Source organism: Anolis carolinensis, chromosome 5, assembly GCF_035594765.1.
Source record: "Anolis carolinensis isolate JA03-04 chromosome 5, rAnoCar3.1.pri, whole genome shotgun sequence".
Lineage (NCBI taxonomy): Eukaryota > Metazoa > Chordata > Lepidosauria > Squamata > Dactyloidae > Anolis > Anolis carolinensis.
The window spans coordinates 135,538,793-135,556,456 of record NC_085845.1 but is presented as its reverse complement, the minus strand read 5'-3'; the positions used below and the strand labels follow the sequence as shown (position 1 = coordinate 135,556,456).

Sequence of the window (17,664 nt, the reverse complement as noted above, 5' to 3'; positions counted from 1 at the left end):
ATGAATTTCTGCCCTGTTTTATCTCTCTAAAAAGAGAGTCAAAAATGTTAAATTAGGATTAAACATAGAAATATTAAAAATACTTCATTAAAAGCAACAAAACCATTAAACAAATATATTAAAATGCATAAAACACAGCACCCCTCATCTGGTTATAAAATTTTTCTTCTTTAAAGGCCAATCTGAATAAATAATTTTCACCAGAAGGACAACAGAGAGTGGGTCATTCTGGCTTCCTTAGGCATGGAGTTCCAGAGTTGAGGGAGAACAACAACAACAATACAACAACAACAAAACTTTATTTATATACCGCTCTATCTCCCACGGGGACTCAGTGCGATTTACACATGGTAAACATTCAATACCAACATACAGCATACAACAATCCGATAATAAAACAACAGCTTAAGCATAATAAAATTTTAAAACAATGTGTTCTTTAGGTATAAAAGCAGTTTCAGATTACGCCATTGGGTGATTTAACAACCAATGGGCTTAATTTCCAAATAGAACAAGATAGCTGTAAGAGCTAGGGTAAGGGCCAAACAGTAAAAATAACATAAAGCCAGAGGTGAAGTGTGAATGGATAGCAGGGAGCATAGGCTAGGATTACACCACTGAGGGCCCTTCTGTACAACCATATAACCCAGAATATCAAGGCAGATAATCTTCAATATCTGCTTTGAACTGGACTATCTGCGTGCACACAGTCATAGTATCTAAAGCAATGTGGATTTTATACAGCTGTGTGGAAGGGACCTGTGAAAGCCTTCTCACGCTAAATGTATTTCTGATGGTGATGGGACTAAGAGAAGGTTCTCTTCCTGAGGATCTCATGGCCCAGGCAGGTTTGTACAGGGAGATGCAGTCAGGCAAATAGCCTAGACTTGATCCGTATAGGGCTTTAAAAATCCTAACCTGCACTTTGAATTGTGCTGTGGAGCTGTTGCAACAGGCGGATTGTGCACTCCCTGTAGCCAGCTCCGGTTAGCAACCTGGGTATTCCTAACTGGACCAGCTGAAGATTCCAAATACTCTTCATAGGCAACACCATGTAGAGTGCATTACAGTAATCCAAATGGGATGTAACTAAGGCCCCTTCTACATTGACATATAATCCAGATGATCAAAACAGATGATCCTTATTATCTGCTTTGAACTGTATTATTTGGGTCTACACTGCAAGATAATCCAGTTTAAATCAGATAATGTAGATTTTATATAGCAGTGTAGATGGGGCCTTAGGCATCTAGCACTGTGGCCAGATCTGTCATCTCAAAGAAAGGTCACAGTTGGTACACACATTTTAAATGCGCAGAGGCACTTCTGGCCACCACAGAAACCTAGGCCTACAGGTTCAATGCTGAGTCCGAAAGTATCCCCCAATTGTGAACCTCTGTCTTCAGGGGAACCATGAATCCATCTAATACAGACTTGCTCTGCTGCTCAACTGGCCAGAAATTGCTCTGTCTTGTCTGGGTTTAGTTTCATTTTGTTTTCCCTCATCCAGTCCATTATTGACGACAGAAACTGATGTAGGATCTGGACAACTTCTTTGGCTTTAGGTGAAAAGGAATAGTAGAGTTGGGTGTCATCTGTGTATAGATCTGCGTATAGATGTCATCTGCGTATAGACCACACTTCAGATGATCTCTCCCAGTGGTGTCATTTATATGTTGAACAGAATGGAGAACAAGACAGCCTTGAGAGACTTCACAGGCACGTGACCAGAGGTTCAAATAGGTGTTTCTGAACACCAAATTCTGGGTTCGCCACTGTAAAGCAGCGCCTCCAACAGCAGCAAATCCTGTCCATATCTTCGATCATATATGTTTGAAGAGCCACAACACAAGCAGTATTCCTGCCTATGTGGACATGAAAACATTCCTGTCTTCTGTGGAAAACATAATTACACCTCTCATGATGGTTTAAATGACTCACTGTAACATTAGAGCTGACTGTATACTTCATTTAGCAGAGCTGCAATCATAAGAACAAAGGTATAATAATTAAGTTACCTTGACTATCTCATTGTGTTCCTGAAAACACATTACCTATCTGGATGTCAAATTGAGAGTAGGATTAACTTTGAAATGACTTTAAAGCGTCTTCTAAATTAAAACTATGTAGCTTCATCTCTTTGTTCTACACAAGACTAACCCTTTTCTTTGGCATATTGAGGTTCTCATGAAGAATTAAAATTATACTTTAATCAGTATACTTCTTGTTCTGTCATGGATTAACTTTTCAAAGCAATTTTCAGCTACATAAATGATGCAGTGCCATACAGCCAACTCTCTGTATCCATAGATTCGGTACCCACAGATTCAATCATCCGTAGCTTGAAAATATCACCCCCCTCCCAAAGCAAACCTTGATTTTGTCATTTGTATAAGGGACACAATTTTACTACATTATTTTTTATGATTAAATTTCAATGTCCATGGATTCTGGTATCCATGAAGGGTCTTGGGACCAACTCCCAGTGGATGACAAGAATCCACTGTATACACAGAGTTCAGTGTTTGTGTAAGCTGTCAGGTATGAAGAAGAGCACTGAGAAAGACCACACTAGCTTGAATTAACATGGTAATTTTGGTCCCTAAATACTGCCAAAATATATCTCACACTCATCTTTACTGTCTGTAAGTGGTAGAAGGGGGGTGGGATTTTATGTCCTATTCAGAATTAACCAGTGGAGAGGAGGGGAATGCATTAGCCTTGCACTCTCTTTTTTCACTCTGCTCAGATAAAAAGTGACAAATCTGAAGCACAACCTTTTGTATGGATTTCTTATTGAACAGTCCAGAATTGTGGACTACAATTATTCAAATTCTCAGTAACACATTGAGAAATTTCTCAGTCGTAGGACACCTCAGACTCTCAGAATTGACCATCTACAGAGATGTTGCCCAAGGGACACCCGGATGCATTATCATCTTGTTGGGAGGCTTCTCTCATGTCCCTGCAAGCTAGAGCTGGCAGATGGAAGCTCACCCCATCTCATGGATTTGAACTAGCAACCTTCAAGGCCAAGAGCAGAGCCCCTTTCTTTCATCAGATGCATGGTTCTGCCCTGCCTTCGGCCTCATCACATGGAAATCCATAATCTGGGGTACAGCGGTTTATGAACTCTATGGTAGTTGGCTGTTGTAAATTAATGTGGATGTTTGTTTAGATTTTATGTTATTATATAATTTTGTTCGACTATGTATAATTTAATGAACTCAAATATATACATGTTTTTAAATTTGTATTATATGTTTTTATTCTGTATTGTTATTTTGATCTGTATAAGCTGTTTGTTTTAGTGCACTGTTTTGGGCATTGAATTTTGTCAATTTATGTAAGCCGCCTTGAGTCCTCTCGGGTGAGAAAGGCGGGGTAAAAATGCTGTAAATAAATAAAATAAGTAAATAACTATTTCTATTTGCTCTCCTTCACTGGAAGGGATCAAAATGCCCTCCCCCAAAGCAAAATATGCTTTGTTTCCCCAGTTAATGTATCTAAACCAATCACCAACAAAATAGTAACATCAGGAAATAAACCAGAAACCAAATTAAACAACTAAATGCCTAACAGATCCCTGTTATAAATCAAAAACATGAGGAAGGGTGGACTAAGGAAGCTTGCTGCAGACCCAAATTACACAAAGTGTGACTTGTGGAAATGTTATCCCCCCCCCCCCCCAGCCCCTGGTAGACCAGAGACAAGCACTTTTCACACTATGCAGTAGTAATTCTGATTTAATTGCCATGGTTACATCCTATGAAATCTTAGTTTTTGCAATTTAGGGAAGAGTATATTGGACTGCCTTTATCCACACTATGTGGATCTGTGGATTCAACCACAAAATAAAGGCTCCAGGTAGGCTAGAGCCCACTTCTTTCGCATTCTTAATTCACACATTGATTGAGTGGAGTCTATATCTATTGTTACATTTTTATAGATATTTTCTCATAATTTATTTTTTTGGTATTACAGTAAGGTGATCATGGGAGATGTGCTACATGTGACCTGACACTAATGACATTAGATCTCCACATGGAAGACCACAACCCACATGTTGCTAGAATCCTGGGGGATTACCTCCACATTACTGCCACCCATTAAATACTAGAGAAACAGCAACAATGGCAAACCATGATGTGCTAGAGAGAAACATTTCCTAGCATTTAAACTAAAACAAATTTAGTCATGATGAGTATGGCCTCAAGCATTCAGACACTGACTTTAAGATGCTGTGATTCACATTACTGAAGAACTGAGAATGTTAGCTCATCCTTCTTTCCCACAGAAATAACTGTTTTAGCACTGCCTGCAGAAATACAAGCTCCCAGTTCATGTATGTGGTAGGTAGTTGGGGATATAATACAGGAGGTAGGTTTTTTATGCATCTGCTTGCAACCCAAGCTAGGTCAACCAGAACTGGAAATTTGATGTGGAGCTAAAGTGATGATTGATTCCCTTCAAGGAGCTACGACATAAACAGAAATACGACCATTTTTGTCATTTCAAAATGATTGAAACGTATGAACCTAACCCTCTGCATTACAGAAATATAATTCCCTCAGATAGGGTTAGGCTGACTGCGTATTTCATTCACAAAGGTGAAAAAATAAACAAACAAACCTCTCCCAGACCCCAACCCCCAACAAAAGCTTATAGTTGTTTTTGTCTCCCAGTGCAATTCAATGGACTACACAAAATTCAGATTTCTAAAATGTGACTTACTTTATGTCAAATTAGATTAGACCCTTGTGTCACTCTTTAGTAAGGCATTTTGTAGCTATGTCTAAGCTATGCTTTTATTGAAGTGACACCAACACTACTAAAATAAGAGCTTATATAGGAACTGGGGTATTTACCCTGCTAATACTACGAGCTTGCATAACAGCTGGAAATGTTGCTTCTTTCTATATATCCATCAGACTCTGATACAAGCTGAGTCTACATTGCTATTCAGTTCCTGAATAAAGAATCTGTTTTGAACTGGATTATATGAGACTAGACTACACTGCCATATAATCCAGTTCAAAGATGATCTGGATTCAGAAACTGGATTATATGGCAGTGTAGATGGAGACTCAAGCAGTCCTTGTAAATTCTTACATTTTAACAGAGCAGATGGACATGCAGCTAACTGAGCAATTTGTAAACAGCTCTGAAACTCTTTGTTTCTTGTGCTCATGAAAAAGGGGGACAGAGGTCTTGAGATATGGTTAATTTATAATAATAATTCAATTTTTTGTAATCCCTTTTTATGTTGTCCAGAAAGACAATACAGCGTTCCCTCACTATTTTGTGGTTTGCTTTTCGTGCCCTCGCTGTTTCGCAGGGATTTTTTTGTGGTCCAAGGCACTCTCAGGATGCCTTGGACCTTAATGCTATCCAATCAAAAGTGGTATCTATCTATCAAACTAACCAATTAAACAACACAAAGCAATTCATGAAGGACTTGGCAGTGGCGGCATCTGCCTTTCGCACATGCGCTCTCGCCCCGCCCCTTCTTCTGGGAAGGCTTCACTGGCTCCCCGGGAATCCTGGGAGTTGCAGGTTTACAGCCTTCTCTGCCAAAGTGCTGCCCGCCTCACCAAACTAAAATAACTACAGTACAAAATGAGCTTGCGAAGGAGAGAAAGGCCACCTAACTACTAAAATAAGGTATAAATATTAAAATAAATATAGTGCCCCTACTTCGCGGATTTTCATTTATTGCAGGTGGTCCTGGAACGTAACCCCCCACAATAAGTGAGGGAACACTGTATGCATAAAACACCTAGAGTGTCCCTCTCTAGGCTTAGTTTTTCAAAGCCTTATCTACTATGTTCCATAGTTAAATTGTGTTCTGGGCAATACTTAAAAATGCAATGTTTGCTCAGAGAACCCAGGAGCAAATGATAAAAGTTAACTCCGGTTTTAACAAATTTAAATGATTTTTCTGTTTCCCCTCCCCCTTCTCATACGTGGCACTATTAAGAGAATTTAGAAGAAATACTTGCACTTTGGTTAGAAGTAGGTTTTCCTATTGTTCCATATTTAAGGCAAAATGACCACCATATGCACCACATTTTGGACATCCTGAAATTCATCAAAACATATTTTATTAGGGACACGGTGTGCTAGAATAACGACTGTTTCCTGGTACATCTCGATGTGGATGACTGGGAACACTTTATGTATCTCTTTATGTCCCTGGCATAAAGGTCACAATGAAAACAAATAAAATGATTTGGAACTTGATTTCGCTTTTTGACAATCATAGCCTATTGATACATTAAGCCCTCTGGTACAGTTTGCTATTTTCTATATCCTTGTTGGATGCATCCTGTTGGCATAGACTCAAGTTATTGCTAAGCTGCTATTAAGATGCACCATTTCTTTAGTCTTAGAAGCAACAGCAAGGGCCACACTAATTGATATTCAAAACAGGCCTGGTTGGTAAAATTTCTCACCCATGCCAAATTGTGTCAGTATCTCATTGGTTAACAGCAAAGTACAACAGGAGAAGAGAAATCTAATATAAATGCATGAGCTATGGTAAGTTGTCCTGCCAAGGTTTTCTGTCCTTATTGGCTGTAAGTACTACTACTATGACTACCTTCATCAGTAGATGAGTATAAATGTCAAATGAGTGTCTATTATTCAGATTGGGGATTATTAAGCAGGTTGGCATAGGTATGGCTCGCTTAACAGGGTAACCAGCCAACCTCTCCCAAATAGAAGGGTATGACTCCTAGGTAGACTCACTACTGATTATTTATATTCCTTCAAATCTCTCTTCTCCTGTGGCTCTTTATCTGGATAATTATTTTGTGATGTTTGTTGTGGTGTCTGTAATGAGGCTTCTTTCTCTGAATCTCACCTACAGTTTCTTCATTTTGAATTTTACACCATATATAAAAGCTCCCATTTTTCATAATGTGTTTGACTGAGGTATCAATTAATCTGTATGGTTCTTGCTTGTGGGTCTGTATAATGGCCTCTTCCATTTTTATGTTTAATGAACAACATAGCATTTTAGATATTGTTTATAGGGCTGTGTGTGTGTGCGTGTGGGGGGGGGGGGGTTAAGGATTCAACCCCTGCTCTGAAATGTGTCAGATAAAAAACCCAGTTTAATCTTGAATTTTAACTGGTTAACCAATTCATGAGTAAATAATAATAAACCAAGTTTTTTTTAACCTGACACATTGGGGGAGGGGGGAGGTTGAAACCTTAATCTCCCTCTGGCTACAGCCCTGATTGTTTACATTGACAAACAGGGATAAAAATTCTTGTTTTAATGAAAAATTTGTAAAGTAGACCTTTATAGAGCTGAAATGCTCAGCTAACTAAAATGGCATTGGGACACATTTGGCTTTGACAGAACATTTAAACTAAAGTAGGGTTCATATTCCATTACAATTGTTGATACAAATATTACTTCAGGGAAAGGGTTGTTTGGAAATTTTAACAGAGGAATGAATTTACTGCAATTTTGTTACTGGAGTTGACAGGTAAGATTTAATTGAAGGATTTGGGAGAGTGCTTGGTTAATGTATGTTTGTGACCTGCATTCAGACTAAGTTAGCTATGTTTTATAGTGTCATCCCATACAGGTCTACCCAGAAGGAAAGGACTTTTTCACAACATTTACAGCACTTTGATGCTAATTTGCAGTGCTATGACTGCATCATGTGGAAGCACAGTAATAATTCCTGGCATAAATACCCATTGAAATGGAAATTGCAATATTCCATATAATAAGATGCATGCCAGTGCTACAATTAGGCTGCATGAAACAGATCTTATTCTTATTGTGTTCAAGACTGGCTATCTCCAAATACGTAGTACAGGACTGAAGTCTTAGTCCAGAGCTAACTTTATAATTATTTCTAGAACTGCATTTTAAAATTTGTTAAGTTCTTGTTGTCATTATTTTTTGCCAATGTTCTTTCTCCTTTTGTTTTCTTTGAGGATGGTACTTCACCAGCACTGCTAAAAGAGAGCACACTATGTCCCATCCATGGATCAAATGCCTACCAGTATGGCTCTTATTTATGTTGGTTGATGGGAGTACAGCTATGCCAACAAGAGCTCCACTGTTTTCCAAAAAGGCTTTCGTAGTGGTGTGGAATGCACCTACTGAACAGTGTCGACTACGCTACAGTGTAGATTTAGATCTAAAGATTTTCAACATTCTATCAAATCCTAATGAAAGCTTGAATGGGCCAATTGTGACAATATTTTATGCCAATAGACTGGGATTCTATCCTCATTTTAATGACAGTGGAGATTCTGTCAATGGAGGTATACCACAGAAAGAGAGCATCATCATGCACCTAATCAAGGCCAGCTTGGACATTGATCATTCCATAACCATGAAGACATTTCAAGGACTTGGAGTCATTGACTGGGAAAACTGGAGGCCTCAATGGGATAGGGCTTGGGGGAGAAAAAACATTTACAGAGACGCATCTCTAGAACTTGTTAGAAAGAGGCACCCTCATTGGCCTGAGGATGCCATTAAGAAAACTGCTAGGAAAGAATTTGAAAATGCTGGCAGGAATTTCATGACTACCACCCTCTCTCTGGTTAAAAAGCTGAGACCAAATGGATTATGGGGTTACTATCTGTACCCAGACTGCTATAATTATGATTATAAAATTAAGAACAAGATATACACAGGCAAATGCCCAGATCTGGAATATTCCCGTAATGATCTTCTTTTTTGGCTTTGGAAAGCAAGTACTGCCCTTTTTCCTTCAATATACCTGGAATATATGTTGAAGTCAAGCACAAATGCTTTGAAATTTGTACACTATCGGGTTAAGGAGGCAATGCGCATTGCTTCCATAGCTAGGAAAGACTACGCTTTGCCTGTTTTTGTTTACTCTAGGCCATTTTATGCCTATACCTTTGAGCCTTTGTCAGAGGTAAGGAAACCATGTAGCATACATTGGAATCACATTGTCTTTTCGGATAACTTGCTCTTGACTGTTTATTTATTTATAGTATTTATATTCTGCCCTTCTCACCTCGAAGGGGACTCAGGGAGGATTACAATGAACACATATATGGCAAACATTCAATGCCAACAGACAAACAACATACAGTATAGACAGACACAGAGGCATTTAACATTTTTCCAGCTTCATGATTCCGGCCACAGGGGGAGCTGTTGCTTCACCATCCACTAGGGCTGTACTTCCTCATTCCTTTCCTCATGTTTTGCTGGCAGTTTTATGGTGTTGTAAATTAGTTAAATTAGCCTCCCCGCATAAAGCGTACCTAAATTTCCCTACATGACAGATGCAACTGTCTTTCGGGGCTGCATAGGTCAACAGCAAGCCGGGCTATTTAATGGTCGAGGGCTTAACCCAATCCGGGCTTTGAACTCATGACCTCTCAGTCAGTAGTGATTTATTGCAGCTGGTTACTAGCCAGCTGCGCCACAGCCCGGCCCTCTTTACATATGTATCTCAGCATATGGATAAGTTAAATAATAATACTATACAAGGCTTCACGTGGGAAATCTCAGAGTGACTCCTAACAGAGGTGCTCTGCAGTGATGAAAAACCACATTCATATTTATGTATTTTTGTCAGAAGAGCAGATGATTCTATGTCCAATGCTTCTCACCACAAAGTTAGGGATGCTGAGGCTGCAAATCATTAGTATCTGAATGGCCACAAATTATCTACCTCTATGCTAAGTAAACTACAGTGGGATCCATAAAGCCGAATCTTTAGAGTAAGTACATATGCCTACTACAAACCCTTCAGTGCAATCACCCAAAGTTCATAGGCTACAACATACTGTCATTGAACCTCAAGGAACTGTGCACTCCAAAATCATTTGTAAGACTATTTTTTTTATTTAAAGTGCATCCAGTGTTCTGTAGATTGTTCCAAAGAAGGAAGTGATCAGAAATTATGTCTGATTTTGATCCCCACCACCTCCAACCTAAAACACCTTGAGAAAAACCAAGTTAAAAGGGCTGCAGCTATGCAGCCCCTAAAAGACATGGCCCACACTTCCACACCTCTAATTTAGTGAACATCTGATTTAGTGGACTGCATCTGCTCTCTGTAGCTTCTACTAGCCAAATTTCTATTATTAGTATAAGGCAGGTTTTGTAAGAATGAATGTATTTAAAAGTCTCCACATAGTCATTTATTCCAATCATCTGATTTTTCCAGTTGTGAGGAGTCTGTCATGTGTACAGATCCCTTTTCCTAAGTGTCAGTCATAGTGAACAAGAAAACTCTGAAACATGTATGTCTCTGTCAAGGGGAAAGAGTTGAGGGGCTCATGAGCAGCTCAAATGGCAAAGTGTTCAAGTCTAATCTAAAAACGGTCAATTAACCACAGTAATTTTGCAGGGGACTATGAAACTTGAAATCTGTGTTTCTTTGTAAGACCAGTAACAGCAGCTGATGTTTACTAGGAATGTAATTTATCATTAATTCTCCTCTCAAAGAATGGAATGAGCAACTTTAGAAATTTTCTTCCTACTAGAATTTTCTGGATCCTATTCAATTTCTGAATCTTATTCACAATTCAGGACTTTCTGTGCAAAAAAAGATCTCTTTTCTGAACAAGACAAAACAACAACAACAACAACAACAACAACAACAACAACAACAACAACAACACTTGTTCATATAACTTTCTGGCAATATCAAACATATACAACAATAGACAAAGACAATAAATGTGTACATTTTTTTGCAGATTATCCCAATTGTACATATTGTGCAGGAAAAAAATTTCTGCACAAAACAGCTATCTGTGAATTTGGCACAGAACAAGTCACAAACTGCAAATATTCTTTTCAATCCAGGATTTTCCAAAGTTTGAAACATGTATTTCAATTAATTTTGATTTTTTTAAAATATTCCTTCCATCCCCAAAATTGACACTGCAAATCATATCCACTTAGAACAAAACTACATACTATGTGATAAGACATGGGCTGCATGGATATGCTCTCAGAGGCATAATAAGAAGTAGAGAATGTGTGTATAGTATTTTTGCCTTACTGTTGTACTTGGCCAATTATTCTTTTACCATTTACCATTGGAAAAATAGAGAACTCATATAATTGTTGGAAGGTTAAAACTTAGAATAGCCAGTGCCTGTCTATAATTCTACCGCTTCATGGAAATCATATGAACTCCAGTGTAAATTCAAATATTCTACTAATATCAACATGTGTCTCTGATGAAACCAGTGTTTCAGGTGTTTTTCATAGGCACTTGAAATTATTTATTTATTTATTTCTAACATTTATATCCCGCCCTTCTCACCCGAAGGGGCTCAGGGCAGCTTACAGTAATGGCAGCAATTTGATGCCCGTACAAAATCAGTATCAAAACAATACATAAGACAATTAAAACTATGAAAAATACAATATAAATTACAATATATAAATGTAAAATGTAAAATCAGATCCGTTCATCCTAGAGAAATCTCATGCTTTTACAAAGGCTATATCAAATCAACAAAGTTGATTTGTCATCAAATGATGAAACATTTGGGGAAACTGGTAAAAAAAGAACAACAATGCTGCCTGTAGCACAGAGTTAATTAACATATCCTCAAATAAAACAGAATTTGTCTTACATTCATTAATTAAAAGGAAGAAATATATGCTGTTAAATTTTGTACAGAACTGATTGAAAACCAGGAGTGGATTCCCTGATGCGTATTTCTGTCCTCTCTTGGTCCATGGGCATACTCATGTAGGCTTTGAAATATCGAATTAGAATGATTCCACATGTTGTCATTTAAATACATCCGGGAATTTGTGATGGATTCTATGTATAAATGATTTGTGACGGATTTAAGAAGTATGCTCAGAAACAAGACCCCTCATGTTAGATCAGGCATGGAAAAACTTTGGCTCTCCAGGTGTTTTGGACTTCAACTCCCACAATTCCTAACAGCCGGTAGGCCAGTGGTTCTCAATCTGTGGGTCCCTAGGTGTTTTGGCCTTCAACTCCCAGAAATCCTAAGGTAAAAGTAAAGGTTTTCCCATGACATTAAGCCCGGTCGTTCCCAACTCTGTGGGTTGGTGCTCATTTCCATTTCTAAGCCGAAGAGCCGGCGTTGTCCATAGCTGACATGACTGCATGGAGTGCTGTTAACTTCCAGGAGGAGTGGTACCTATTGATCTACTCACATTTGCATGTTTTCAAACTGCTAGGTTGGCAGAAGCTGGGGCTAACAGTGGGCGCTCACTCCGCTCCCCGGATTCGAACCTGTGATCTTTCGGTCTGCAAGTTCAGCAGCTCAGCGCTTGAACACACTGCGCCACCGGGGATCCAGAAATCCTAACAGCTGTTATATTGGCTGGGATATCTAGGAGTTGTAGGCCAAAACAACTGGGGACCCACAGGTTGAGAACCACCGCGATAGGCTGTTAGGAATAGTGGGAGTTGAAGTCCAAAACACCTGGAGGGCTGAAGTTTGCCCATGCCTGTGTTAGATATATATCAGAAGTGCTAAGAAAAGAGACATTATCATCTGCTGTGTGTTCACATTCATGACTTGGCAAACAGCAGCAAGGGTTGTTGTATTTTTTGGGAAATATTTTAAAAGCATACTCTTCAAAATTTCACAGATGAAAACAAGAGATGTCTAGTCAAGATGCAAAAGGTATTAATGGGGAAAAACAGATAAGCTATGAGAGCTTGCAATAGGTTGCTTTTGCAAGATTCTCCTCTTTCTTCTCCTTCTTGCCAAGCTAAGTGCAAACTGCTTCGACACTTTGAATTGATTTTGCAGCAACTGAAGTGACAAGTGATAGAGATGACTGTGTACACCATGGGCAATGGTGTCTTTGCTTTGGTTCTTGATTCACTGTATGACACTCTATAATATCATATCTACTCATGCCTTACTTTTCAGATTGACTTGGTACATACTATTGGTGAGAGCGCAGCTTTGGGGGCAGCAGGAGTCATCCTTTGGGGAAGCATGCAGTATGCTAGTACTTACGTAAGTGATTTTCTTAAAAAATTGACAAGAACTTTTGGGAGTCATCTCTTCACTATTGTATCCACAAGATAGTGTCCACTTTTGAACCCTTATAGCAGGCATGGGCAAACTTTGACCCTTCATGTGTGTTGGACCTCAACTCCCACAATTCCTAACAGCTGGTAAACTGGCTGGGATTTCTGGGAGTTAGAGTCCAAAATACCTGGAGGGCCAAAGTTTGCCCATGTGTGCATTATAGTCTACTGAGAGGTACAAGTGATGATATTGTTAGGATTTCTAATGGTGAATATTGGTGCCATTTTTCCATATGGCAATGGTAGATAAGGTTTAGCTCATGGGTCATGTGTCATCTCAGTTCCTTTCTGTAGCTTCAGTCTCTTCACAATGCAATTTTTGGAGAAAAACCAGTTATTTCCTGGAAGTATCTAGAATTTCTGAGTTTTTCAGTAAATCGGTGTGTGTATGAGGGATACCATTCACCTTCCTTCCCCGTCATAACAGATGGTGCATATTAGACACTGATTTCTTTTAAAACATTAGGTGGCACCTTATTGTAGATGCATCCTGAGTGAATTAGAAACTTGTAAAAAGCTTAGCATGAAGAGGGCTAAAAATGGTGGCTTAACTGAATGAAGGGTTAATAGATGCTAGGGAAAGTACTTGCATATAGCAATTGTGTGGATTATGATAAATATTCATAGAGCACACAACCAACATCCAAAGTTTTTAACTTTGAATATGTTTTAATGGTTTTTAATTGGGATTTTAAAAATACTGTTTATAAATTTGATCCTGCTTTAATGTTTGCATATTCGTATATTTTAAATTGTATGGGATGTTTTTATGCTAAGCCAATTTGAGTCTCCTGCAGTAGAAATAAAGTGGGGTAATAATAATAATAATAATAATAATAATAATAATAATAATAATAATAATAATCCTATGCTGATGAAATAAATTCTCATAATTCATTAATTTAAAATAAGTTATTTTACCCATTGTGAATGTGTAATTTTGCCATCCTACTAAATTTGGTTTTTTAAATTGTTAATTTTTATTCAGAAAAACTGACACACAATTGGCAGTCATAAAAAATCAAGAATACAAACCACAAGACAAAATACAAAGGCAAAAAAGGAGAAATACATTTTCCTAATATAAAAAACACATACCTACTACAACCACTAAACACTGCCTGGTGGTTTTAATTCCTCAATTTTCCATGCCCATTAAAAGATAAAAAACCATTAATATACCCTTTTCCTAAGATGACACTTTTCTGTTTTTTTGGGGTTTTTTTTTGTCTTTTAAAGTAGTTTTACTAAATTTATGTTCTATCACACCTTGTCATGTTTGTTTGGTAGTCTTTGAAGGATGTGGCAAAGTAAAATAACTGTTTGTTTTGGGGAGAATTGTGGTCGAATAAGTGTGTATATCTTGTATTTAAGTATTTGGGACCTCCTCCTCTTGTTCACCCTTCTGTTGACTAGGCAAATGTGTTTTTGAGAAAAAATTCAACAGGTTCTGTGAACTGATTTTTTTCCCAAAAAAGGTTTTAATAGCATGGCATACAGCTTTTAATTGCATCTTTTCAAGTGTTTTATCATTATTAACATTAAGTTTGATGTTGTTGATAATTTAAGTACATTTCAATGATAACTTTTTGTTTGATGTAGCTATACTGTATTTGTTTAAATCAGAAAGTTGGTTTGCATTTTGGGGCCCTTTTACACTACACAATCAAAGTGTTATGATTCCAATATGAGCAGTGGTAGCATCCCGTGGAATCCTGTGATTTACAGTATAAGGAGGGACATTTAGAATGCTCATCCATAGTGCTCCAACAAACTATAAGTCCGAGGATTCTATAGGATGGAACCACATCAATTAATGGGGAATAATCACACTATAGTTGTATAGTGTGAATGGGATCTTGGTTGTGAGGAGAGGTGGGTGCCAATAAAATTATTCCCACTTCACACATGCAGCTTTTCATCACTTTTCTGGGCTTTCTTTGGCTACATGTTGTGCATTCACTCTTTTTATGAATGTACTCTAGAATTCTAATATATGTGTAAGTAAATAAGTAAAAGAGGTTGAAGTACTTGACAATACAAAGAATTTCCAGGATTGTAATGACTGGTTGAATAGTATTCTTCATCCCAGACTGTTTATTTAGATACAGTTTAAATTAACATCATCCCCACTAAACATAATGGGACAAACTTCCATGTAGCCATTTCTGAAATGACCCATCTGCATCATTGCTTTTTTCAGAAAAACTGTCTTACTGTGAAAAAATACATAGATGGTCCCTTCGGGCATTACATCGTTAATGTGACCACTGCAGCCAACCTTTGTAGCGAAGTCCTCTGTACGAAGAATGGAAGATGCATTCGTAAAGACAGTGAATCATTTGACTATTTGCACTTGAATCCTCGGAGTTTTAAGATTAGGTATTCTAAAACAATGAAAAAAGTCTATGTGGCTGGAAGCATGAAGAGGGAAGACAAGGAAGCCATGGAAGAAAAATTTATGTGTCAGTGTTACCAAGGCTGGAGTGGGAACTATTGTGAAATGCCTTATATCAATGCCTGAGGGTATGACATTTATTGACAATAAATACAATGGACGTTCAGTATTATTCAGGATGCCATTGCTACAGTTTTCTGAGACATGGAACACCTTCCAAATTTTAACAAAAAGGTGGTACAAGCATATTAACTACCCAAAAAACAAGAACAAATTAAAATGGTCTTACATTAAAAGCAGCAAGCTGAAATGAACAGTGGTGTCTTTAGGATTGGTCTGAATTGGATTCTATCCTGTTGTCAATGAAGATGTCACTAAAAGCAAGCAGATCCACTCACTCAGTGCAGCACATTCCAATTATCATACCAAGTGTAGGAAATCATGCAACATCTCTTATTAGACAATCTGCAGAAAGAAACAGAAACTGGGAGGTCATGCTCAAAGCCAGTCAGATAAAAAAATAAGAGTTAATATTATATTTATAGAATCAGGATTTCTCTTTATTAGCATACAAAGCTCCTGATTAGTTTCATGTAAAATACCTGCTTTCCTACTTGATATATAAATAGTTACATTAGATATTGGCATTGTTCATACTTATCTGGCAGCCCTTTTATATTGGATAAGCGGGACTCTACTGTAATTGTAATAGCCGGGTGTTGCAGTTTGACCCTCTTCCATTGGGAGAGGAACTGAAATAGCTTGGCATGCATAGTAAAAGCTTCCCTTTGACGTTCAGTCAAATAATCCTCAAAAAAAGTAGGCAGGCTTGTCAAGATACTACAACAGTTGTGGACCCTCATATTCGCCCCCTTATTGACACAGTGGTACCTGCTTGCCTTTTTCCATCAGGTCCCTGTAATAAATCCACAGATAGCTCCCCGGTTAGGGCCCCCCCCTCCTGGTCTGTACCAATTTGAAACTCCATCTGTCCCAGTTGTCCCTACACAATCAGCCACACTTTCCCGCCCAAGAACACTTCCCCTGTTTAGTCCACTTAGTTCCCTCAATGGCTCCCCTTCCAGTTTAACATCGGAAGCATCCCTACCTGAAGCCCAAGGGAGACTATACTCCAGCCTTACTTCTTCTGAAAGTTGACTAGCCACAGATCCCAACCATGTAGAGGGGAGGGGGGACCGGAGGAGGGGGGCACCATTCAGGTCGTGTGGGGGAGGAGACTTGCGGGTCATCAACACCCTAGGGAGAAGCGCAACAGAGTGCTTGCGACCCTTGAAAAGGTAGGAAGTGGTAGGCCCCATGGCAGTCCCCTTAGCCTTAAGGTCTTGCTGATCAACGCCAGATCCATCAATGGTAAGACCGCTGCCATTCAGGACTTGATCCTGGATGGGGGGGCGGATCTGGCTTGCATTACCGAGACCTGGCTGGACGAGCTGGGGGGAGTAAATCTCACTCAGCTGTGCCCACCAGGCTTCGGAGTGCATCAGCAGGCCAGGCTGGGGGGGGGGGGGGGGCGCGGAGGAGGGGTCGCAGTTGTCTATCGGCAATCCATCGCCGTGGTCAGATGCTCTGTTCCGCAAGCATCTGGGTTTGAGTGCGTCCACCTGAGGGTGGGGAACCGTGATAGCGTGGGGTTTCTGCTGGTGTACCACCCACCCCGCGACCCAGTAGTCTCCCTGACTGAGCTAGCAGAGGTGGTCTCCAGTTCGGCCTTGGTCTCCCAGCGCCTGGTGGTGCTGGGAGACTTTAACATTCATGCTGAGACCCCCTTGACTGGTGCAGCTCAGGATTTCATGGCCGCCATGACGACCATGGGGCTATCACAAATTATAGCTGGTCCTACCCATCAGGCTGGACACACACTCGACCTAGTTTTTGTGGCGGACAGTGGAATGATCAGAGTGGAAGAACAAAACATCCTTCCTGTGTCATGGTCTGATCATTATCTGGTCAGTTTTAGGCTTTCGGCGACCCTAAACCTCCACAGGGGTGAAGGACAAATTAAAATCGTCCGCCCCAGGAGACTGATGGATCCGGAGGGATTCCTGAGGAATCTTGGGGTCCTTCCTGCCATGGAGCCTGGCGATCCTGTCGACGTCCTGGTCGATCTCTATAACAGGGAAGTGACCAGGGCGATAGATACGATCGCTCCCAAACGCCCCATCACGTTGCGTCATGACAAGCCGT

At 39.3% G+C, this 17,664-nt stretch overlaps 2 protein-coding genes across 7 annotated transcripts in view; both read left to right on the top strand.

Annotated features, from left to right (window-relative positions):
* The window catches only part of asb15 (ankyrin repeat and SOCS box containing 15), a 388,284-nt gene that overhangs the window by 174,411 nt on the left and 196,209 nt on the right, over positions 1–17,664 (top strand). The gene's annotated exons all lie outside the window — the stretch shown is intronic.
* Positions 7,136–16,297, top strand: LOC100568048 (hyaluronidase-1). Its single transcript, XM_003221322.4, has 3 exons — positions 7,136–8,918; positions 12,898–12,987; positions 15,265–16,297. The coding sequence occupies exons 1-3, from the start codon at positions 7,998–8,000 to the stop codon at positions 15,583–15,585; spliced, it is 1,332 nt and encodes a 443-aa protein (XP_003221370.3). The 5' UTR covers positions 7,136–7,997; the 3' UTR covers positions 15,586–16,297.